At 39.2% G+C, this 25962-nt stretch overlaps 1 protein-coding gene across 1 annotated transcript; it reads right to left on the bottom strand.

Annotated features, from left to right (window-relative positions):
- Window positions 1-1487: 1487 nt before the first annotated feature.
- On the bottom strand, window positions 1488-25962 carry LOC129749448 (glutactin-like). Its single transcript, XM_055744423.1, has 6 exons — window positions 25750-25962; window positions 25530-25682; window positions 3347-3808; window positions 2835-3293; window positions 2436-2772; window positions 1488-1723 (listed from the first exon to the last, which is right to left on the bottom strand). Exons 1-6 carry the CDS (start codon window positions 25960-25962, stop codon window positions 1608-1610), a joined length of 1740 nt encoding a protein of 579 aa, XP_055600398.1. The 3' UTR covers window positions 1488-1607.

The following is a 25962-nucleotide window of genomic DNA, read 5'->3' as shown; positions in this document are numbered from 1 at the left end:
TGGCTTCCGTAGAGATTGCTGGAAGAAGCGATAAATTTGTAAAATTTTGTATTTTTCCTCTCTTTCTTACTCAATAGTAAATGTAATTAACAGTTGTACTCACCTTGATTATTTCGTCAACTGTCTCCGATCATCGCATCTAATCAATCAACACTGGCTTTTGGAACTCTCTGAGTTGTTTTCATCTATTTTGTTCGAAAACGTATGCGTCTTTGCTAAGTTCCAGGCTTTGAAAATCAATAGATGAAAACAACTCAAAATTTTGATGGATTTCAACTCAGTGGTTTTCATCTTCATACATGGTGCGACCGCTGAACCGAAATTATTCAGTCTCTGAATAATCTAAATTTACCGTGTAGGCCGAGTGACAAATATCTAACTTCTCCTCGTCTGATTTTGCTGTACGATTAAATTTAAAACAATTTATACACTTTTCATATTGAGCCGTGCATTCCTTTGTTTCATGGCTCGCAGCACATTTGACACATTTGGCCTTTAGAGAATTCATCAATTGGCACGTTATTTAAAAGTTCTGCAGAAAACCATGGAAGAGTTTTGAACCAAAACGAAGCTTTTGAAAATCATCTTGTTCCAAGACTTATAAACTGATATACGAGAAGCAATAAGGCTGAATAATAAGTAGTTAATGGAACCTTCATATATTTTGCTTCACTTAGAATTATAGTTCCCTAGATCAAGTTTCCCTTAACCTTAGAAAAACCAACATTAATTCATTCCATCATCATCATTATCATCACATATCGTCCCAATTTTTAGAGTATAATAACTTGGTATTACATACTGGAGAGACGATAAATCGTTAAATTTCTCCAAAAAGATATGTTAAAAACAAGAAAGTTCGTTCAAGCCACCCCACTCTCTCCTATAGTGAAAATTGTTAAAATTTTATAAATGAGCATCATTTGCTGGACTTTAGGACATTGTTACAAAGCTAAAAAATTTAAACTCAATACATAAAACGACACAGCCCAATATTTTAGGCAAAACTAGGACAAAACAAAAACTTCTACGAGCAAAATTGAGTTGAGGTGTTATACAACACCAATAACGCACCCACCAAAGACGCAGAGCAAAGAACGAACGGTTGACGACACAAACTTTCCAATAGGCATTGGTTCTTTTCTTGCCATTATTGCAGGCATATTTGATTCGCCCCCGGTTTCCCATTCAAATCGGGTGCTTATGATCCCACATCTTCCGGGCGTCGGATTCAACCTTCAGTCGAGGAAGGACGACAAAAATCACCCATTATCCTATGGGATTGGATGAGAAGAGAAAAAAAAACTTCATGAAAAGGGATCCATGCGTACCAATCTTTTGTCCTAGTTACTCGACGCAAGCAGGATCCTTTCAAGACTCCGGAAAGGATACCCTAGGGCTAGTTTCTTTTTCCATTCATTTGATCCCGTGTAGCTCGTAAGTGTCAAACATCGACTCGGAGACGTGTTATTTTGTTTGCACGCTAATTAGGATTTAAGTTTTATTTGCTGGCTTTATGGGTTCAATATTCTACGTTGTTGTTGTTCGCACAATGTGCTTCGTTTTCGGGATAAATACAGGTTACATACCTACCCCATAACGTTCATTCATAACGAGGTTCGACCGGTGCGACGTTTTTCATTGCTGGCCACAGAAACTTCTTGGTAAAAATTGCTTCCTATATGTGGTTGTTCGTCGATGTGAAGGTAGGGTCCGGCGAAATCTGTGAATGACATCAAGAATTCCATGTTATGGTTCATGCAAAAACAAAGGAGTTTAAACAAGTGAGCATGAGAGTTCAACTAAATTTTCTTAATTTTGATCGAGTTTTTATGTCACTATAATAGTAGTGACAAAATAGAAAAAGAATAATTATCGTAGGTATGTTAGAGTTTCTGACTATTTAACCTAGAATAGGATTTGTGATCCGAAGTATCGAATGTCTTTAAAAAATTTGAAGCAATTACTTTTATATTTGAGGTTAGGGTGGAAATGGGTTTATGGGAAAAATTTCATGATTGAATTTTTAAAACCGACCATGCCTAAACATTTTGTAAATTGGCTCAAAAGACTGATTTATGTGCTCTGGAGAACAGTCGCCGGTTTCTTGATACAAACATAATTTGATCAACATAAGTTGTTGACAACACCGTTCGAGTTACGAACAGTCTGTGCAACTTAGTCAGCATTTCAATTTAGTCCGTATTCCGAAAAGATCATCTCTCTTATTGTTAATTGGAAACGATTAGTTCATATGAAAATCAATAATAAATAGATTGAACAGTAGCGAACCCAAGTGACGTCCTTGAGGAACTACTGAATGAACAAGGAAGTCTAGGGTTTTTAGTAAGGTTTACACCATACTTTTTTGGAGAATGCAATTATGAATCAAAGGGCAAAAGAATGATTATTAAATTTAGACGAATTACACTAACCTGTTACCGCTGACCATTCGACACAATTAGACTTTTCAGTGTACGGTACACCAGTTCTCGCGAAGCTCGTCCACAAGTCCACCATCAGTCGAACCATTTGTCTATCCTTATCGTTTGATTTTGGTTCTCCAGGTGGGTGTGGAAACAGATATAGCAGATCGTCGGAATGATGAATTCCACCCTTGAAAGGATAGTGCGAGGTGTCGGCTCCATATCCGAAACGAGTCTTTTCCCCTCGGTAATCAAAGGAATACAAGAACGTTCTTCCCGGGTTTATTCTACTATTGGCCTGCACCTCTCGTAGGAGTGGCGCCTTTATGAACACAGTTCCTATAAGCTGAAATTGATGATATTAGTTATTTTCAACTGGTTATAAAATTCTTATTTTGTTAAGCTCACATCAGTCAAACCATCAGTCAGATTTTCGAAGTTGCCACTAGCAAGTTCTTGAGGGTCAAACAGAGAAAGAATCTCATATCCAGTCACACTTCCTGTTGAATCATCGATTCCCAGCATCCCATTCACAGCATCCAGTAGTTTATGCTTTACAAACTGTCGATCATCTAGCAATCCTTTCGCCTTCATCAAATCATAAACGGTTCTCAGCAAATAAGTTCCATCGTTTTTAGTTACACCTGCCATGAGTGTCAGGTTTCGGAGAAGCTTTCCCGACTTGATCAAATCCAATGATTTTTCTGGTAGAAATCCATGGAAATCTTCAACCACCAAGCGATCTCCACCACCTTCGGCCATACCTTTTTCCCGGAGTGTTATCAACCGATGTTCATTGAAAGCGCGCAAAAGATGCCAAACGTCCATATGGCGAAGGCAATCATCCGCTTGTTGAGTTATTGATCTCTGCAAAAATTTTCACAACTTTATAATTCTGGCTAAATTTAAAAAAAAATTACCCTTTCTGATTTTTCTAACTGCAAATCGCATCCGGCAATCTTTGCCATTTCCAAGACATGACCTACAGGATCATTATCCCAAAACTTGGCGGAGCTCGACGCACCGGATTGGAGGATAGCTTTGCTGAAGAGTCCTTCCGGAACCAGGGGGCTTAATATCAAAGCAGACACGGCAGCTGCTCCAGCTGATTGTCCGAAGATGGTCACCTGCTCTGGATCTCCTCCGAAGGCACCGATATTGTCCTGGACCCATTCCAAAGCTAGCTTAATATCGAGCAAACCGACATTACCCGGAATGTCTCCAGTTTGGAGAGAAAGGAATCCCAATGGGCCCAACCGATACTGGACCACCACCAGGACGATGTCTTTCTCCAACAGGTACTCCGGAGTGTAATGGGCTCCTGAACCCTCGAAAAAGGCACCTCCGTGAATGAAAAACATTACCGGTTTCGGCTTCGAAAGCTGAAAACAGAAAATTTTAAAATTACGACTCGGTACGTTTCGTTAATGAAAATTACCCTATTTTCAAAGATAATGGCGAAACGCCTCAACCGAAGACGATGAGAATTCCTCCTAAGAGAATGAAGAGGAAGATACAGATGAAGCTGGTCCCTCAAATGCTAACCATTCTCAGGTGGGTAATAATTTTTCATCAGTATCACTATTAGAGAGTGGAACAACCCGGCTCCGAAAATACACAGAGGGCTATTCCCTCACTGGATCTTGGTGATTTTCATCCGGTCCAATGTAAATGTAAAGTAAGCAACCAAATTTTGCTACAGATCACCTGAGATCTGGCGAATATTACTAAAGTACGTCGGAACAAGCTGCGAGATGTTGCGGCTGACTAGAAAGCCGCAAATGAAATTGAAGCCAACAATTTCATTAACCTTGAGTACCGTGTCTACATCCAGTCTCGAGACGTGACGTAACGTAGAGATCGTGATCACAGAGATGAGTCTCACGCCTTATGAGAACGCATCCGAAAATATACACCCTTATTCTCGTTTTCGATCGAATAGCATTCGTTCGAAAGTTTTGCAATTTTGCATTCTTGTTTTCGTTCGAACGAATGAGAACCGTTCGATTTTTCGAACATCATTCGTACGAACAAAAAATTGCATTCCCGTTTTCGAACGAACGTATTTTTTCTATGAACTAAGAAACGCGAGTCTGATACTGCGAATCATTACCGTTTGATCAATTCAATACCGATTAAAAAATACAAAAGCGGTTAAAAATAACAATGTATTTTGTGAAAATTCAAGAAAAAATTAGAAAAAAAGGGGTTCGTGAACTAAACATAAATAAATTCAATCCAGACCGAATTGAGCCAACTAACTCGGAAACCTCTGCCAAAGTATACACCCTTATTCTCGTTTTCGATCGAATGACATTCGTTCGAAAGTTTCGCAATATCGCATTCTTGTTTTCGTTCGAACGAATGAGAACAGTTCGATCTTTCGAACATCGTTCGACCGAACAAAACGTTGCATTCCCGTTTTCGTTCGAACGTATTTTTTCTATGGGCTGACAAACGCGAGTCTGATACTGCGAATCATCACCGTTTGAAGCAATTATTGAAATTAAAACTGATTGTAGAATAGAAAATAACCAAATAAATGTGAGCCAATGCCACAAAATCAAATGCTTCACAATAAAAAAATATTTTGAATTTAAAAAGTTAATCGTTTTCTACCTTTCCCTCTTCCTCTCGGTGGGAATTTTTTCAACTCTCAACTGAAAACGCAAACTTCGCGCATTTAAAGAAAAAGTTTATGGAGTCGGGCGATAAAGATTTTGTTTAGTAATTATAAATAATAATAACACTAGTTTACAGCATTTTTGAACTCAGTAAACTGAAAGTCATTTCCAATGTGAAATCTGGCGCTGAATCCGAAAATGAAATTCAAAAAAATCGCAGTAGAACCGTTTTTGAGTTATGCTCCAAATATGAAATTTCGAAAAAATTAAAAAAGTTCTTGTACATAGAATAAAATATCTCGGACGGCATAACAGTAATTTGAAATCTCTCTTTTGCATATTGAAGGTGAATAAATTTTCTAGCGATCATTTGAACACTGTTTTTGCGTTTGACCAACAGTATTGTTGATATTAGTGACTTTGTGAGAAAAAAAATTATAAAAAACGCATTTTTTTAGAGAAAATTTTGTTTCAACGAAAGTTTTAGACTCGATGGTAGCATTTAAAAAATCTGATTTTCTTTTGCGCCTTAATTTCAATTCAAAACAAAGATTTCAAGTGGTTATTTATCAAAATCGGTTGAAAATTTAACAAGTTATGGCTACTTTACCATAATTGTATTTTTTGCAGTTTTTTAATAATTTAACGAACCGCAGTACACTTATCATAGTATTGGAAGAATGAAACATGATAAATCTCACTCGCTCCAAGGCAAAATTATTTATTAGTTTATCAGAAGGTCACATGCCAAGTTTCAGGAAGATCTGACCATAGGGAGGGGTTGCTTGAGTCTCAAACGTGAATAAAATTTTGAGGTATTTTGCCCGAAAGGAACGAAAAATACTGGTTTTTCATCAATAACTTTTTTCATCACTAGCTGATTGTTTTTTTTTGGTTGATTTTCTTCAAGCCTAAGTTGAGACAAGTCTTTCACCCGAAGACTGTAACTCGATTGGATTTGAAACAGAAAAGTTATTTCGGTTCAATGATTGTATTTTGGTCGAAAATTCTCGTATACAACGCAATGCGTAAAAAGTACTCATTGCGTGTTGGACAAAATTTGCGGCTTTTGAACCGCAATAAGTTTTCTGTTTCAAATCCAATCGAGTTACAGTCTTCGGGTGAAATATTTGTCTCAACTTAGGCTTTAAGAAAATCAACCATAAAAAACAATCAGCTAGTGATGAAAAAAGTTATTGATGAAAAACCGGTATTTTTCGTTCCTTCCGGGCAAAATACCTCAAAATTTTATTCACGTTTGAGACTTAAGCAACCCCTCCCTATGGTCAGATCTTCCTGAAACTTGGCATGTGACCTTCTGATAAACTAATAAATAATTTTGCCTTGGAGCGAGTGAGATTTATCATGTTTCATTCTTCCAATACTATGATAAGTGTACTGCGGTTCGTTAAATTATTAAAAAACTGCAAAAAATACAATTATGGTAAAGTAGCCATAACTTGTTAAATTTTCAACCGATTTGGATAAATAACCACTTGAAATCTTTGTTTTGAATTGACATTCAAGCGCAAAAGAAAATCAGATTTTTTAAATGCTACCATCGAGTCTAAAACTTTCGTTGAAACAAAATTTTCTCTAAAAAAATGCATTTTTTATAATTTTTTTCTCATAAAGTCACTAATATCAACAATACTGTTGGTCAAACGCAAAAACAGTGTTCAGATGATCGATAGAAAATTTATTCACCTTCAATATGCAAAAGAGAGATTTCAAATTACTGTTATGCCATCCGAGATATTTTAATCTAAGTACAAGAACTTTTTTAATTTTTCCGAAATTTCATATTTGGAGCATAACTCAAAAACGGTTCTACTGAGATTTTTTTGAATTTCATTTTCGGATTCAGCGCCCGATTTTACATTAAAAATGTTGGTCGGCTAATCAAGTTCACGATTTTTTTAAAATTTTGTAAACTAGTGTAATTATTACATATAAGGATTTCATTTATTTATTCATATTTTAAGCATTTTTCTATTCAAAACTTCCCCTGTTCTTCTCGGCGGGTGAAATTTTTGGCCGCACACTATCAAAACCACCACCGGCTGCTATTGAAGTTTCTGGCGTAAAAAAAACGAGCTTCTGGGTGGATCCCAGAAAAATTTCAACGGTGTGAAGATTGCAATGCAGCCAAGAACCCCTGCTGGAAACAGCCCTCTTGAATGCTAATTTTCTGCTTCCGACTGTTTTCTTTGCAATTTTATAAAAAAACTAGCAGACCCGGTAAACTTCGTCTTACCATGTTAAACTTGGCGTCTATTTTCATTTTTTTTATCGCTGTTTGACTTAAAAAAAAGCATCAAATCTTGAGTTGTTAATCGTCTCGCTTTCTTGAACATGTCCTAGTTTTTTTAACATATCCATCTTTTCCGTTTGCTCGAATTGTCCCGCTTAATTATATCGGAATCAAATCTAGGAATTTTAACTCAATTCTACGGGTCTTTTCATAAATTATTAAAAAAAAATTCTCCAATTAATTTTACATGCATCTTACATGTATCCTTTTCATTTACATTTCTTTGATTCGGATGCTTTGAATATTGCCGAATGGTATCAGGTATCAGCTTCCCCTTGCCAATTCCATTTTTTCAGCACTTAACGTTACCATCAAACTTGGCAAGCCTCATGCTAAAAAAAATCCACTCTTCATAACTTGTTCCATAAATAGCATATGTTGATTATATCTATGTTTCATTTATTGTATACCATTTAGTTGATTTACTCCGCTTTATTCGAGTTCACTTTAACCCTTTAATGCATGCCTTTTTTTTAATGAGAATTCCAGTTATAGATTTAGTGAAATTTTAATTCGAAAAAGAAAACTCAATAGGTTTGAAGTTGTTATTTTGAGTATTATAAAAGTTATGGTCCATCAAAGTTAAAAATATTTTTTGAAATTCTTAGTTAATTTCAATACGGTTTTGCCGATTTCGTCAAAATTTTGTGTATTGGGTGCAGGAAGATGTTTGTGATTGATTGAGATTAAAAAAAATGTTAGAATTTGCAAATCTGAAGAAATATCAGCGATTTTCCAAAAACTACTTTTCTCAAAAAAGTAAATTAATTCTATTTTTGCAAATTTTCCGCATACTTTGTTCGCTATCTCACACATACATTAAAATATCGTTATAAAAATACCATGAGCTAATTTATTTTAATCTCAAGAATATTTTTTGTGAATACATCACTCATAAATATCCATGCGTTTCCGAGATATTTGGATTTTGATTAGTGTTGTTTTAAAACAACACTATGCATTAAAGGGTTAAGGATTAAATCGAAATCAACATTTACTCATTTATTGTAAATTCATTGCATATGAAACTTTATGGAAGAAGAATTTTGAATATCGGGAAAATTTTTGGAGTGTTTGCCCAATATTCTGCCTAGCGCAACACTTTTAGCTCCCGAGTAGCTTTGGATGGTATATTTTTTAAAACTGAAGAAATAAAAACATTTGAGAAGATTTTTTACAAACAATTTTCAAGCAGCTTCACTTTCCTCACCTTTGGAAGCAGTGGTTATTTATATCCATATTTTAATCAAAATCATGTCAAAAAAAGTTCGCCCTTTTTTTATTTGTTCGAGCAAAAAATGCAAATTAAATCAAGCAGACTTGATTTATTTGGTTAATGTTCAAAGGAATTTAATTTTATTTTGAAAGGAGAAAATATAGGTTTAAATTTTTTGTTATTCAACCGAATTAAAGCATTTTTATTTTCGTTTTTATCCTTAAAGACATACCTGCCAATTTAAACCATTGTTGTCCGATTTAAAAATTTTCTAACCAGTGTTGGAGGAGATTTGCAATTCTATTTAAGATTATGTGATATTTTCAAGATTCAATAACATTTAATTGGAATGCAGGTTTAAACAAATTAAATACATAAAAAGAACTAATCTTTTAAGGCTACGATGATTTCATGAGTTCTTTTTTTTTCTGGAAATTTTCATGTAAATTTACCTCGAAATTTACCTCGACATTTAAAAATTTTAAATATCCGCTTCAGATTTAACTCTCGGGATACCCTATCTGACTATTTTAGAGAAAAATTGATTTATGTTCAATGGCTAAAAGGCGCGTTGCCACTTGTTTCACCGTGTGAAATGACAGGAGTTAATATTATTTTCAACACTTTTAGGTCATAATAAAACTTATTAAAAAGAAATATTCTTCTGGAATATCAATCACAAAAAAAATTTCAACAAAAAATCGGAGCTAAAGTCTCTTCTATGTAGCCAAAATATGTTGAACAAAAACACATATTTATGTTAAGTACGTACTTCAATTCTGTGTAAAAAAACAGGGAACCTGAAAACAGTTTTTTGGTGAACGATTTAAAAAAAAATTGAGTTTATTTAGTCAGATTGTTTATTTGGGCCCAACCATTTATAAATTAAGTATCATGTATACATTTTTTGTAAATGTTAGACGTTTGCACTTTTTTGCATTCGGCCTTTAAATGAACATCAATCCTATATAATCCATTTTAAAGGACAGGCTCTTGTTCAGTTCATGTGTCTGTTCCTTTGCAACGGATTCTGTGGTTGTTCTATAAATTTAAAGGCGCTTGATACAACTTCTGTGAAGCACATTTGTACATGTTCGAAAAATATTTCTAGCGTATTGGGTTATAAACCAAATCTTTCCACTATTCTTTTTTCAAATGTCCGCAAAGAGTCATACCATTATTTCATATGCATCAGTACTAAATTCATATTATTCAGACAACAATTCCTTCTTTAAATAACACGAATTAAAGTTTTTTTTTTTTTTAAATCGTTTAAATGGTTTTGATTTGATCGGCAAAATATCAATCTGGCTCAAATGTAGGCGTCATTCATTACTATGTGCTGTACAAATGAGCTAGGAATCAAGATGAAAAAACACATCTAGACTTCATATGGCCACCACATGCAATGAAATAATGCTTGGTTGAGAAATGCGCGCCCAAATATTCCCACTAAACAGTATGCTATGCCATAGTTACTAACCTCCTACGACGTTTGTTCGCGACGCCTCGACCATGGAAACGAAAAACAAACCGCCCGGCGCCCAAAAGAAAGAAAATCTCGACAAAAAATGAAAGGCCATGACTTTAATTTGATTCAATTTATTACAAATTTAACGATTACGGACAATTGATGCGACTTTTTGTTATTTTCATTCGATATAAACCGATTCGCATGCCTACAGAATATTCTAAAAATAATTTTATTTGCATCCTTTGGGTAGTTTCGGAGGAGTAGTACTACAAACACCGTTACAAGAGAATTTTATATAATAGATTTCGCCGCTGGCCAATGAATTAAATTATCACGATTGAAAAAATCACCGCAAAGGATATGCTATGTTTACGTTCAATTGACTGGCGAGAAACGTCATCCCGCACGCTAACTTTTGGCTACCCCTTAAAGGCGTAAAATTGACCCGTTATTGAGAACTCCCACAATCTGTCAAATAAAGGGTCATTTTATAGGGTCAATATTACCCCTTATTTCGAAAAGCTCGATTCCCTTTAAAAGGGGTTGTTTCAGAAGTTGTCCAATTCGAAGCGTTATTTTTTGTCCGGTGAATCATGAAGAGTGAGATTGCATGGTAAGGTTTTAAGTTATAAATAATGTTCTTTGAAATAAATCAGATATACTTCCATACAGATCAGGACAATCGCAGATAAGCCCCCAAATAAATACAAAGAAAAACACGGAGGAATCGATTTGAAGGCAGAATCGTTGTTGAGTTAATATTTACTGGTAAGTTGTGATATTTTTTTCTTATTTCAAATTTAATCTTCAATCTTTTTTCAGGATGCACGCCAAGAAACGAGGGACGCTTAATACGCTAGATGAACGATAAAACAAATATCTACTTAAATCGTGAAGAAAACAATCTTTTCATTTTTAAGAAAAAAATCTTGTACAATAAACAAAATGAAGCAAATAACATTTTGATTTCATTTATTTCTCAGCAAACGAATTTTTAATAAGAAAATCCTCCACCAAGCGCAAGCACTTCAAATAAGGGGTAATTTTGATCCGAGCGTTTGAAATAAGGGGTAATTTTAATCCGCTACAAGCGTTATCAAGCTGAGTACCCCTTAAAGGGTAAAGGGACTTTATCCGTAAAAAGGAGTTCTCCCAGTCTTATTGAATAACGGGTCAAAAGTATTCGTTAAGGGGTAGCCAAAAGTTAGCGTGCGGTTTCGAAATTTCATATTTGATCGGGTAACACCAACTTCGAACGTATCGCGTTCGAACGAAAACAAGAATGACTTTTTCGAATTCGTTCGAAAGTATTCGTTCGATCGAAACTCAGATACGCCGTAAACAAGAATAAGGGTGATAGAATCGATTGTAGAGTAAAAAATTTGTTTTTTTTTTCGGGAAGGTTTCAAAATTGCATCTTTGATTACAAAATGATAATTTTTAAGGTTAAAAACTATTTTTTATTAAATAATTTTTCATTTTTATATCGCAATTCAGCGTCAAGTTCTGATCTCCTACGGCGGGGGAACTTTCCAGCAGCAACAGCGATAGCACCACCCCCTTCGGCTGGTATCGGCTGCGAATTGTTGAACTCCTTGCTATCACAAAAAAGCCTCAATATTAACTGGTTTCAGCAGCTACCGTTGATGGTTTTGTTGACAAGCCACATCCGTTCGATGAAAAATTATTTTTGTCCCTGTCCGTGGGTCGTTTGCTTGGTTCCTTGCCGTACTCCGATCCGATAGCCAAATTTCACTAATTCACAAATAACGATTGTTTACATTTGATTGGCAGACGAAAATGTCATTTCAATACAACAGGGCTGCTTAGAAATTTCGAAATTCATCTGGTAACACCAACATCGAACGTATCGCGTTCGAACGAAAACAAGAATACCTTTTTCGAATTCGATCGAAAGTATCTGTTCGAACGAACGACAGATACGCCGTAAACAAGAATAAGGGTGATAGGCTCTTAAATTGATTTTCAATATCGCATTCCGCCTGTTTGGAAACCTTGTAACGTACCCTTGTATATTTATTTATTTATTTGTTAATCCATCGAACTTAAAGTCTAAATGGATGAGATGGGAAAAGCACTAGGCATAAAACCCATCAATGGCAAGAACAATACATTAGCATTACAATAGTTTGTCAAGAATTAAAAATTGAAATACAGAGATTATAAAATAAAATAATACTAAGACTTAACATCGGATACAGAATACAAATTAAAATCATCCTGACATTGAAGTTCGTAAGCGGTTCAACAAAGTATCTAAGGTCAAATGAAAGTCAAATTCACTACATCTATCATTAAACACTGCACGAATAGGGTAAGTGAGCCTTAACTTGGCATGCTCCTTATCTTGGCATGCCAAAATGCATTTTGGTAATTTGTATGTCAAACATATGTCTAAAAATATAAAATAAATCAAACATAAAAGAAAATCGCATTTGTCTACATTCTGCATAGCATTTGTCCGCAATTGAATCCAAATAACTGCGTAATAATTTTTTTCTCACATGACGAACTGGAAGTAAAATTACGATTTTCGGAAAAAATCTGAAATGAACCTACCTTGCTAGTGCATCTTCCACCTTCGGATCGATTTTAAAAACACACTTCCCTATGAAAAAATCACTAAAAAATACCGTTGGTTACAGCAAAACGTGGCAAAAAATATAAAATTATATCCTGCTCCAAACAACGTACATATTTCATCTAAAATTGAAGAAAATATAAACATTTTTTTCGCCTAATCTTGGCATGAAATTCCACTAATTGACGTTTGTATGTATGTGTGAGAACGAAATCAGCAGGCAGACGGTAGCCGGCAGCCGGCAGCCGGCAGCCGAATCGTCGGCCGTTAATGCACAGTGGTCTGGAAATTTAAAACCGGTCGAAAGTTAAAAGAATGATTGAAATAACTTAAAAATACCTTAAATGTATTTTGGACTACAATCAATTTATTTATCTCTCAAGCGAATTTGGCATCTTAGTTGGAATTATAATACTAGAAGTTTAGCTTCCTTTTTTTGGTAAATTTTTAGAACTTTTGCTCTCAACTTCTGAGCACGAAATCAACAGGATTCGGATCCGAATCGATATCTTGGATCTCAACGTTGAAGTAACTTTATCCATACCCAAAAAAGAAATCTACCATTGGAAATAAGGTTCAACGTATTTTGATTTCATTTTATTTGTGCTGGAGATGAACATTTGCTGTATATGTGTCGCTTTGGAAGGAATGGTTACAAAGTTTAAATTATGATATTCTAAATATTATGTTTATTAAAAAAAAGTAATTGCATTACAATATTGAAAAATTATGTTATTAAGAGCTAGATTTTATTGTTTTCAATTTCATGTGAAATCAAAAATAATATTTTTACCAAGTTTGTTTTATATTATGGATCACTGTGCATCAGCAGAGGTGACGACGTTTGTTTTCCGTAGGAAAGGAATATGCAAAGGAAGCGCTGCCGAGTTTGGATGATGATTTTGCATGAGTGCGAGTGGGATGCAGCTTGAATTTCACCCAGCTTGTAAATTTGTTGTTCGCTTCCATTGGCTATAGTCCCCAAACGAACGAGTGAGATGCAATCTATTTCTATCAGGCTGGCTGGAGTGAGCGATAGTTTGTCTTGCTTTGCTATCCGGGTGTTCGCAAACGATTGCTAAAAAATTCCTAAGGGCGACATTTTAAATATGTAGGTATGATTCAAAGAATCGTTTGCTTACTTGAGTTTTAGCTTTAGCTTGCTTCTTGCCTCGGTCATGATGGTTTTTAAAATGTCTCTCTTCCTTTTATGGGAGTGGAATAAAAAAATATGAACATTCACTATCGTATGTTAACTTCAATGGAAACAGATCTATCATGATTTCATTTTAAAAAATTGAACAAACGATTTGTTTGTTCGGTTAATACACATATTTATGTTAACCAATGCAATATTTTGGAACCTATTTGTTCTAGATTGGCATTCTGATAATAGAAATTTTAAACACACTAAAAACTGAAACAAACAAATGAAACTTTTTTACGTAAGATTATAATTCTGCACGCAAATATCAATTCTAAAAATTGGTTGACATTTCGTACTTTCGACTTTTTGAAAACAACACAGAACATTGTTGTGCTTCCTTCCAGGATATTATCAACGAATTCGTGGGGGCTGTTGTTGTATTAGTGAGGAAAATTTCTTCTAGAGGCGGCCAATTTAAGGAACTCATAAAGGGCCACAATTCGGAACGGGGGCCACAATAAGGAGCATTTCAATCAATAGTTTGATCAGGTTTATATCAAATTATCCACCGCTTTAAAGCAAGGACATATTTTTACTACATTTCGGTCTAGTAAGCAATCATATTTGTCGAAGGACTTTTAAAGGTACATATTACAGGAAGACTACAATCATGGGAAATATAGTCAACCATGCCTTAGGGGCCAAGTTCGGGTACATTTACCCTAGGCTCTTTCTGACCGTAGAGCGTTCGATGGAATCCAAGCCGAAGAAATTCTCGGCTTCTCAGTTGTCTGGGAGTCACGTTGAAGTCTATCCTCGCAAGAATGTTTGGAGCACCAATGCATCCGAGCAGCAGTTTCGCAACGAACGCTGCTTTCAGGTGTTCTCGTCGATCAGCAAGAGTAACCAGTTTCAGCCAGGAGCATCGTGGCGTATATGAGGGAGATTCATCAGGTACTGGCCAGGGGCAAATCCGAAGCACTGAGCGGGTGAATTTCGCTTGTACGGATTCGATTCTCTTAACCCAATTGTCATGGCTAGGGCACCAGATGATAGCCGCCGATTCAAGGTGCGAGCGAACTAATGCACAGTACAAAGTCCGTTGGCAGCGTAGGTTCGTAAATTATCTGGTCGTTCGCAGAATAAAACCTAAATTGCGGTTGGCCTTGGCAATGACATGATTCAGATGATATTCAAACGTCAGTTTTGAGTCCAACAGTACACCTAAATCTTTTATAACGGAAACTCGCTCAAGCGTGGAATTCTTCAAAGTGTAATTCCAAACCAACGGACTCTTTTTCAGCGTGTAGCTGATGATATTGCATTTCACCACACTGACCGTTAAGCATTTCAGATCGCACCACTCCATAAATTTGTTCAAAATTTGTTGCAACTCCAAACAGTTTTCAATCTTCCTAAAAATTTTTAGGTCATCAGCATACAGCATTCTGCAGCCCGACGGGAGGGCGTATGTAACGTCATTGTAATAGATACAGAACAAGAGAGGTTCGATATTGCTACCTTGAGGTACTCCGGAGTTATTCTGGAACACAAAAGACTCAGCATTTCCCAGTCGCACAGTAAGAAATGATTCTCTTGAAGTATGGGGTTCCGCAAAGTTGATGGAAACACGTTTTGGAAGATTGAATTTATATTTGCGAATGATTGAAAAAACTTATGAGCTAATAACATTGGAGTCTCGATTGCTGTGATTAGTTTCACCTGAGATCGGCCTACTCCAACACTCCTCCTCGATCGGTTGATTCTAATCCAGCGTCGATCGCCAACTTCTTGAGTCTCGTAGCCGAAAGGGGTTTCGTCAGTAGATCGGCTACCATGTCTTCAGTCGAGCAATAGACGACGTTGATCTCCTTCTTTTGCTTGAGGTCTCGAACGAAGTGGTATTTTGTGGCGATGTGCTTCGTCCGATTGCTGAACTCTTCGGTATCCAGCATATTGAGACAACACTGGTTATCCTCGTTGATTGTAACGTCTCCATTCTCATCCATGTCGGCCAGTATGTGGTAGTTGTGAATCAGGTGTGGAAGACCCCTTCCATCTTATATGTAACTGTCCCTAATTTGCCAGTCTACGTTTTCGTACTCTGGGATCTTACGCTATAAGCGAATCTGAGTTTAAGAAATTAAACTTAAAAGACATGCTATCATTCCTTACCGAATGTAGAAAAGAGCTTTAATGCTAATAATCCCTAGTGGATAGGCTTTACGCCATCTTAAATAGATTGAATTTATTTCTTCCTTTTATAGGTTTTTCAGGTTTCTCAGGTAAATGATAAATAAAAGGCTAGGCACAATTTTCCCGCATGTTTGGATAACGTGCCGCTATTAAGCCTACCCCCATTCTGATACCTGATACCTGCTGAACTCTTCGTAAACCAGCACATAACAGGCTTTTCCGTCCTTCACCTTCCGATAGAGACACGGATGTGCTTAGCATCGCTGGAAACCTTGCTTGCAAAGCGCGGAATGCCGCTTGAAATTCCATGCCCTGGCAGCTTGTTTCAGACTGTAGAGGCTCTTCCTTAATCGGCACACCTTGTGCTCTACTGCTTCTGCGATGAAACCGGGTGGTTGCCGCATGTATATCTCCTCCTCAAGATCGCCGTGGAGAAATGCGGTCTTGATATCGTACTGCTTAACCACCATCTTTCGCTTAGCAGCAACGGCCAACAACGTGCGGAAGGAAGTCTGGCGCACCACCGGAGCGAACACTTCGTCGTAGTCGCATCCATACTTCTGTGTGAACCCTTGGGCTACCAGATGGGCTTTGTAGCGAATGATGGTCCCTCGTTCGTCCCGTTTCGTCTTGTACGTCTACTTGCAGCCAACGACCTTTCGATTTCTCGGGGGTTCTACCAATTCCCAGGTTCCGTTTTTCATCAGCGCGTCGTACTCCTCCTGCATTGCAGCCGACCAACGATCGCCGTCATCACCGCCAAGGGCCTCTCGGGGGGTTTTGGGATCACCTGATGACCGTTTGGATTTCTTGGCTCGCTTGGAATTGCGACACGTCACCACCAGTCCTTGCTTGGGCTCGAATGCCTGAGCGTTACCACCAGCTGGCTTGTGGCGACCAGATTTGCTTGACTCGTGCGATGAAGCTGAAATATCACGAGCAGGTATACTACCTTTGAAACCAATCAAATAGTCAAGCAACTTGCCTGGAACTGCGCGCTCCCGTCCGCTCAACACCTGTGACACGGGTGGATTTGAAGTAGAGTGCGGGGGGAGCGCAGTGGGAATAGTCACGTCACGTGGGGGATGTAGTTATCGGTCTTCTTCATCTGATTCGTTATCGGTAAGGATGTCTTCCATCGATTTGGGACCCTCGGATTCCGGAACGTTTCGTGAAGTAGTCGGAACCATCGTCTCAGGGGTAACTGGAACGTTTCGTGCAGGATGCTGGACAACCGGTTCCTCAAAGTCCAGCTGTATGTACACCGGTTGAGGATGTTGAACCCTGACAACACCCGATGCTGATTGCGACTTTGCTCTTCCTTCATCCAGAAACGTAACATCCCGGACCTTCGTCAAAGAGCGTGTCTTGATGTTGTACACTCTATACGCCTTGGAGTTTTCCTCGTAGCCAACAAGGATGCACTCTTCAGCATTGGCGTCCCATTTGCGTCGTTTTTGTTTCAGATGCGATAAATCCGGCTTTCTTCCTGACCAGACTCAGGCGTCTTGGTGTGACCCTTGGTTGGTGACCGATTCAACAGGTAAACGGATGTGCCCAGAAGCGCTTCGGAAGACCGGCTTCGAAGAGTAAACACCGGGCTCGTTCGACGATAGACCTGTTGACTCGCTCAGCCAAGCCGTTTTGCTCCGGGGTGTAATCAGTGGTTGTTTGGTGTTTGATGCCAAGTCGTTCCAAAAAGCTTTGGAAACCTCGATTTGTGTACTCCTTCCCATTATCCGTTCGAATGGTCTTGATATTGCAACCTTGTTGTATGTCTTTCGGCCATACTGTGGAAGGACTGGAACGCTTTTAGCACATCGGACTCGGACTTCGTCGCCAAAAAATAGACAAGATCTTCCTGGATTTATCGTCCAAAAACGTGATGTAGTACCGATTTTTCCCAATCGAAGGTTCCTCCATCGGCCCGCAAACGTCTGAATGGACCACCTCAAGCACCTCGTACTCTCGTGAACCATCTTTGCTGAAAGGTAAACGGGTTTGTTTTCCAAGGGGACAAATCTTACACGCATCACCATCATTAAATTGGAATTGAACTCCGGATACCAGGCCATTTCGGAGTTGCTTCAGACTTCTTATGTGTAGGTTACCCATTCTGTTGTGCCAAATCGATTGAGTTCCACCGGACGGGCAAGCCAAAGATTGATGGGACTTCTGACCATCGAACTTGAATAATCCATTCACCTTCGTTCCGGTTGCGAAAACCCCTCCGTCGGAATTGATAACAGCGCACCCACTATTTTCGAAGATGACCTTGTTCCCGTTCTCGACAATTTGGCTAACGGACAGTAAGTTTGTCGAGAGACCCGGAGTAAACTGGACATTTCGAACGTTGATTTCACCTGGGATGGACACAACAGCCATCGCTTCTTGATTGGCAGCAACCTCGGTACCACTGCCTCGGCGCCGATTCTCGAGCAGATTTTCGTCGTTGGTTAAATGGGATGTGGCCCCTGAGGCGAAGTACCACTCACCATTTCGAGCTTGATCCACCGTCGACAGCACCGAGCAAAACGCGTTGTCCTTTCTGACTCCTTTCCGGTTCCTCTTCGTGCAATTCCTGGCAATGTGTCCGACCTTCGAATACGCATGGCATCTCGGACCCTTCGACTCATCGTTGTGAGACTTCGATTCATGATGACTTCTCAGATGGGTTTGAGAATTGTGTTGGACCTTCCGGTAGTTCTTGGTAACGAGTGCAGAACCTACCGCCGGATCCTCGCATTCTTGAAGCAGCTTGGTTTTGATGAGATCGCCTTTGATCTCGATGCCGGAATTTGAAATCGCCATTACCATCGGGCGGTACTCGGAGGGAAGGCCAGCAAGCAGCAATGCTCCAACTCATTCGTCGCTGACGTCGAATCCGACTCGCTGACGTCGAAACGTACTCGGCCATCGAACCACAGTTCTCAAGCTTCGTGTTGATCAGGTCTGGTCAGGTCAGGTCAGGTCTGGGCCCATAACCTCTTGAAGTATGGGGTTCCGCAGAGTTGATGGAAACACGTCTTGGAAGATTGAAATTATATTTGCGAATGATTGAAAAAACTTATGAGCTAATGACATTGGAGTCTCGATTGCTGTGATTAGTTTCACCTGAGATCGGCCTACTCCAACAGATTCGAACCAAATCACGAGTCCGTCTCCAAGCCCAAGCTGTTTAAATTTCGCTAGGAGTAAACGGTGGTCAATGCGATCAAAGGCCGCCTTGAGGTCGGTATATACTGTGTCGACTTGATCTCCTTTGTCCATGGTACGGATGCAGAATGAAGCAAACTCCAGAAAATTTGTATTTGTCGAACGTCCAGGGTAAAAGCCGTGTTGATCGAAAGAAATGTACGACTTGGCAGCGGTGAAAAGTCACTGTGACATCAAAATTTCCAATACCTTTGAACAGGAACAAAGGGAAGTGATTCTTCTGTAATTCAGTATGTCATGCTTGTTGCCTTCTTGTAAACTGGAAACATATACCACCTTTTCCATGCACTTGGAAATTTATCAGTGTGAATAGACAGGTTGAAGATTGTCAAGAGAGGCTTCCTCAGGGCATAGGCATTTTTTCAGAACGTTGGACGGAATTCCATCGGGACCAACAGAAGTTGACTTTGATATAGCAGCTTTAATTTCGTCTTCCGAGAAGTCAATGGTTATTAAATTGAACATACTACTGGGAACGTTCTGAAGGCAGGGCTTCAACGATGCCAGGTGACGAGGCGTGCGATGTACTGAATACGCTGGAAAAATGTTCGGCAAAAAAGTTACAAGTCTGCTCTAAGTTGGACGATTTATGCTCGCCCAGAAACATCTCCGATGGAAACTCAGTTTCTTTTCGCTTCTTATTGACGAAGGACCAAAAACGTTTCGGGTTGTGCTTTAACGTATTTTGCATGCGCTCGACGTGCTGAGCATACCGGAAATGGTTGTAGCGCTTGTAGTTGCTGCTTGCAATATTGAATCTGCGTTTATTAACCGTATTTTTAGCACGTGACAAGCGTCTTATTGCGGCTGCTCTTCTGCGTTTCAGCATACGCAAATGGGCATTAGACCAGAGTTGTTTACGAACAGGTCGCTTCATCGGTACGTGTTCTCGAAACGACTCGTGCAATGTAGTGGTAAAGAAGTCCACAGCAAGATCAACATCAGTAGTGTTGGGATTGAAACACGACGCGTGTGGCTTTTACGATAGGTTCTTTATTAATAATCCTCTTCTTGTTCTCTCTAGTTACACTCGCATATAATGAAGGATCAGTGTTGCCAAGCTATCACAACATATCTCATATTGTTTATTCGAAGACACTATCTGCCGGTTGCATGATGTAGTCCTCGAACCTCTTAGGTGCAGATGTGATACGCGTTGGACGGGAGCGGCTGCATCCTGACGAATCCTTATTCCACTCTTCAGCTTCAAAGGCATCCGATGACACCGAGTTACGTTCTTCCTGTGTTCGTGGTATGAGTTTAAGATGTGAGCTGTTTCGTGTGTACTCTTGTCCGGATGGAGCCTTTACGGTGATAGAGCTACCGTGCTTGGCAGTTACTGTTGTAGGAGTCGGCAAGAAAGTTGGAGACAGTTTATTTCTTGGCAGCGTGTTTTTCATTAGCACCTCGTCTCCCACCTGGATAGATGCTTCCTTGGCTCCCACTCGTCTGTCCCGACTCTCCTTCGTTTGGTGTTTGATGATGTTATCTCTATCGCGCATTTCTTCGTCCAAGGTTTCAACTTCGTTCCAATGTGGAAACAGATCACGGAATCGCCTACCGAACATTAATGTTGCGGGGGCAACCCCGGTCACGCTGTGAGGTGTTACAGAGTACATATATAAGTATTCCTGTAGGGCTTCCTCCAGATTTGTACCTTTCTGTTGGCTAATTTTTAAAACCTTCAACAGAGATCGGTTCTGCCTCTCAACTTCTCCGTTTGCGCTTGGCCAGTAAGGTGTTGTGTGTGACAGTTTTATACCGAAGTCAACGCAGTAGTCCTTGAGTTCTTGGCTTGAAAAGTTTTTCGCATTATCTGTGGTCAAAACTGTTGGGAGGCCCATTCTAGTGAAGACTTGTTTTAGGAAGCGGATAACATCGGCGGAAGTAGTTCTGGTCATAAATTCAGCAATCACAAATCGACTATACAGATCCACCAAAACGAAGATATATTTTCCGTTTGGCAGAGGACCTAAGAAAGACCAGCGCTTAAATGGAACCAAGCAGTTGACGGCAATTCACGAATACGGAGTGGTTCTGGTTTATTGGGTAGGCTGACCATTAGACATTCTACGCACCTTCTGCATTTTTTCTCCACATCCATGTCTATCCCCGGCCACCACACAGCAGCTCTCAATCGACGTTTCATTTTCTCTTTTCCAGGGTGCCCTACGTGGGAAAGGTCCAGCACACCGGCTCGAAGTCCTTCTGGGATCACAATTTTGTTAGCTCGTAGCAGTACGTCTCTCACTGAGCATAACTCGGTCTTGAATGGAAGAAACCCTTTAGGAACCGAGTCCCAGTCGCCATCTATCAATGCGCGCATCACGCATTGGATTTGTTCATCTTCCTGGGATTGACGAACGATTTCGGACATAGTCAGGGCAGTTGGTTTAGTAACTTCAACTATAGCGCTTAAAACATGTTCTGTTTGTTTGTCGAATGTTTTTGCTATATCGCATTCGGAAAGACGCGACAAGGGATCGGCAATGTTTGTCTCTCCCGGTGAATAAACAATACTGTACCGGAAAGATTGCATTCTGAGGACCCATCTTTCTTGGCGTTGGTTTGGCTTCGAAGACTCACTGAATATTTTTACTAGAGGCTTGTGGTCCGTTACGATCGTAAAGTCTAGTCCTCGAAGATACATTTCATAGCGCTCTGTCGCCCACACTATGGCTAATGCTTCTTTGTCTAGAGTTGAGTATTTTTTTTCGGTTTTGGAAAGACTTTTACTCGCATAACTTATGGGTCTGGGCTTCGATCTTACTACCTGTAGGAGTACTGCGCCTAATCCCGTATCGCTAGCGTCAGTTACTAATATCGTAGGGTACTGGGTGCCATAGTACGCAAGGTGCTTTGGGTTGGCTAACGCTTCTTTAATTTGTGTGAAAGCAATTTTGGCTGCTGAATTCCATCGGAATTTCGTGTTTTTGATCGTCATGTCTCTAATGTCGATAGATTTGGTATGAATCTACCGACATAATTGGCTAAGCCCAGAAAGCTTCGCATTTCGGTAGCATTTTGAGGTCGTCGAAAATTTTTAATGGCACTCACCTTATCGTCCGATGGAAGGATACCTTTGTTTGATAGCAGGTGACCCATGAATACAACGGATGATTTTCCGTATTCGCACTTGGCCTCGTTTATCGTGAATCCAAATTCCTTTAGTCGGTCTAGTACTGCCTTCAGTCGGATATCGTGTTCGCCTTTACTTGATGCGTACACCAGAATGTCGTCAATAAAAACCTTGACTCCTTTCAACCCTTTTAGCACTCGCTCTATACAACGCTGGAATATTTCAGCTGCGACCTTCATTCCAAACATTAACCTTTTGTAGCGATAGTAGCCATCTTGAGTAACAAAGGTCGTTATGTCCCGTGAGTTGGGAGCAAGCTCGATTTGGTGGAATGCTTTCACGAGATCTATTTTACTGAATAACTTACAGCCGTCCAAGTGGGGCATTATTTCCTCGAACGTTGGCAATGGATGCTTTTCCGGAATAATTGCCTTGTTGGCTTTTCGCATGTCCACGCAGATTCGTACATCTCGACCACCGTCTTTCGGCGTTACCACCAATGGAGAAGCCCACGTTATATCCAAAGGTGCGGGTTCGATTACGTCTTGCTTCAATAAGCTTTCCAATTTCTCATCCACCAAAGGTTGAAGCGGTATTGGAAGTCGACGACAGGACTGTTGAACTGGAGGAATCGCACTATCAATCTTTATCTCACATGGCTCACAAGGTTTCCCGATGTTGAAAATTTCGCCATGGATCTCCAGTAGTCCTAGCTCCATCGATGTTTTCTTGCTTAGAAGGTTAGCTCCTCTTTTCGTTTCTACTACGTAGATTTCATGATGCACTGTTTTGCTCTTTGTAGCAATATCGGTTTTAATCACTTTATACACTTTTAGTCTTCCATCACCGTACACTTTCAGTTCTTTAGATGACCTCTCCGATTTGGTCATTATACATCCATTTTTTCGAAGCAGTTTATAAGTTTCCCGGTTTATAACGTTCACATGAGCCCCGGAGTCAACCACCCAATTAAGTTTGACTCCCCCCACGAAACACGTCACCACGTCCGATGCTAACTCAGCTGCATATACTTGAGCTAGCTGGTTGTCGGATTCTTCCGAGTCAGATCCCGAGGAACTCGATTTGTCACTACATCTCACTTGTCGGACCCTATTTTTGCTTCGCGATTGCTCCCCAGCACTTTTATATTTTGTTTTACACTGATTCGCATAATGTCCCTTGCGGTTGCATTTCTTACAGAATTCCGACATAGCTGGACACTTTTTATTGTTGGCAAAATGGCCCTGTTCACCACATCTATAGCAGTGTTCTTCTTTGTTTCTTCGTACTAGGCCGATAGCGTTTTCATCAGTCGGCTTTTTCAAAAGTTCTTTATTCACTTTTAATGTTTCCAAGATTCGACCTTCCTCTGCGATCTCTTGAACCGTCATGAGCTTCTTTTTAAGAATCACTTCTCTTAATGCGTCCGAATTACTATTGTCAAACACTTGCTCGGTTATACGCATATCCAGAGCTTCACCGTAGCCACAAAGACGTCCCTGGTCTCTGAGTCGCTGAATAAACTTATCAAGAGATTCGCCATCTTGTTGTTTAATTCTCCGAAAATTGAAACGCTCAAAAGGAATGCTCGTTAATGGCGCGAAATAATTGTCTAACAAACGAATAGCTTCTCGATACACATCTGTGCCGTAGGGAGCAACCGCGTCATGCCCTTCCAAATTATAAAAAATATCCTGGACTTCGGTCCCGGCATAATGCAACAAATACGACCGTTTTCTGGATGGTAGCATAATACAATTCACTTCAAGGAATAACTCTAAAGATCTCTTCCATTTCGTCCATCTGGTTCCGGTTGAACCAGTATCCGAAACATCGAACGGCAACAGAGCCGCTTTGGAGGGATCCATCTTTTTTTTCACTTTGAGGTTATGCTACCCTTCTTTTGCGATTCGAACACTAAAATCGAATTTAATCTTGGATTCGCTCGCGTAGTTGTATTAATTGCACTCGAATTTAATCATTTTAACTTTTAGAACCGTTAAAAAACGAATTTAATCCCATTCAAGTCGCCAAAAATGTTGGGATTGAAACACGACGCGTGTGGCTTTTACGATAGGTTCTTTATTAACAATCCTCTTCTTGTTCTCTCTAGTTACACTCGCATATAATGAAGGATCAGTGTTGCCAAGCTATCACAACAAGTAGCATTTTCAATAAACGACCAGTTGTTTGAGGTTTAAACAATGCAACTATCTCCATCCAGCTCGTTCACGAAAACTAAGTCGAGTATGCGACCACGAGAGTTGGTGACTAGATTCATCTGTCGGTTACCCAAAAGGTCCATCGCATCTAGGAGAGCCGAAGAACAAGTTGCCGGGTCAGGGTATGCAAAATTTGCTGAGGTATTTAACCAATTCGGCTGATTATAATCACCAAGCAAGATGTGTCGATCGTTGGGACGTAAACAATGATTCTTAGACAAAATTCAGCTAAAATTCGTGTAAAATCGTACTTTGTTTGTTTGTTTGTTTTATTATAGAGGCTTGCTGGGTAAAATCGTACTTTTCAATCAATAAACCGTCAAAGCTGCTTCAGCCTCAGTAGATTTTTTTTTTCAGGAATTTACCACACTGTGGCATTCTTCCCTCGCCTCAGTAGAAATATTTTGAAAAGTGGATTGGATTGAAAGTTGACGTAAGCTGACCCATTTTGGCATCTTCAGATTTTTAAATATGTAAAACAGATTTTTTAAGGAAATTTTAAAAGTAGCTTTGTTCGAACTCTCTAGTTTATTCCAACACCTAAATTCAATACTAACTGGATTGTATGAAAAGCATATTACAGTTATGTTACGAGTTTTCCATAGATTTTGTGCAAATCGGTAGAGGAACATATTGCGATTTTAATCGAGGAGTGTCAAATTGACATTATACATCCCAAAAAGGAGTTATTTTATCTGAGCTTCCAGGGAGCGTCAATACAAAAATAATGACAAAAAATAAAGACTTTATGAATTCAAGTAATCTGACTTAACTAGGGCAAGCGTGTTTTTTAAGCGTTAACATGGGGTAAAAGACCCTTTTTCCTACATAAAAAATTGATTAAAAATAGTATCTCCGAAAAAAAACGTCGCTCAAGAATTTATGTACATTTTTAACAAGATTAAAAAAAAAAGAAAAACTGCCTTCCTTCATAAAGCTGCTTCTGCTTTCAAGGTGTCAAGTTAAAAATAACCAGGAATTGGTTCAAACTTCAAGTATTCAATCACACTTACCTCATTACTGTAAACTGATAGTGTTAGGCAGTCTTCAGGATCAGAATCACTCGAGTTAGACGAGAACAGCGAGCTCAACTTCAACTGTGGACAAGGCAATCCGTACCGTGAAACATCTCTCTCGTCAATCCATGGTTGAGCTTTCTGAGGTGCCTGTAGACAAGTTGTTGACACTTCTAATAAAACAACTAGGTACCACAAGCTTGTTACATTGGCTTACCTTGAAACGAAATTGGCCAGACGGACTTTCAGCATATTTGATGGACAAAAATTGATAAATTGTTCGGTTGGAAAAGGCACTTGTTGCAAAGGAACCACGCAATTGGCCTAGTTTAGGTAAATGCACGATTGGAAAGGATCCATTAGTTGAAAATAGCGTTCCACTTAGATTTGTGATGCACAATCCTAGCAGCAACAAACTTGCTGGCACCAT

This window comes from Uranotaenia lowii, chromosome 2 (assembly GCF_029784155.1).
Source record: "Uranotaenia lowii strain MFRU-FL chromosome 2, ASM2978415v1, whole genome shotgun sequence".
Taxonomy (NCBI): domain Eukaryota; kingdom Metazoa; phylum Arthropoda; class Insecta; order Diptera; family Culicidae; genus Uranotaenia; species Uranotaenia lowii.
The sequence above is the reverse complement of the archived record's forward strand: the minus strand, read 5'-3'. Positions and strand labels throughout refer to the sequence as shown.

Coding starts and splice junctions, on each gene's coding strand:
- LOC129749448 (XM_055744423.1), bottom strand. CDS start 25,962: ATGGTGCCAGCAAGTTTGTTGCTGCTAGGATTGTGCATCACAAATCTA. Junction 3,809..25,529: donor TATCAGTTTACAGTAATGAG/GTAAGTGTGATT, acceptor TTCTGTTTTCAG/CTTTCGAAGCCGAAACCGGT. Junction 2,773..2,834: donor TGACTGATGGTTTGACTGAT/GTGAGCTTAACA, acceptor CATCAATTTCAG/CTTATAGGAACTGTGTTCAT.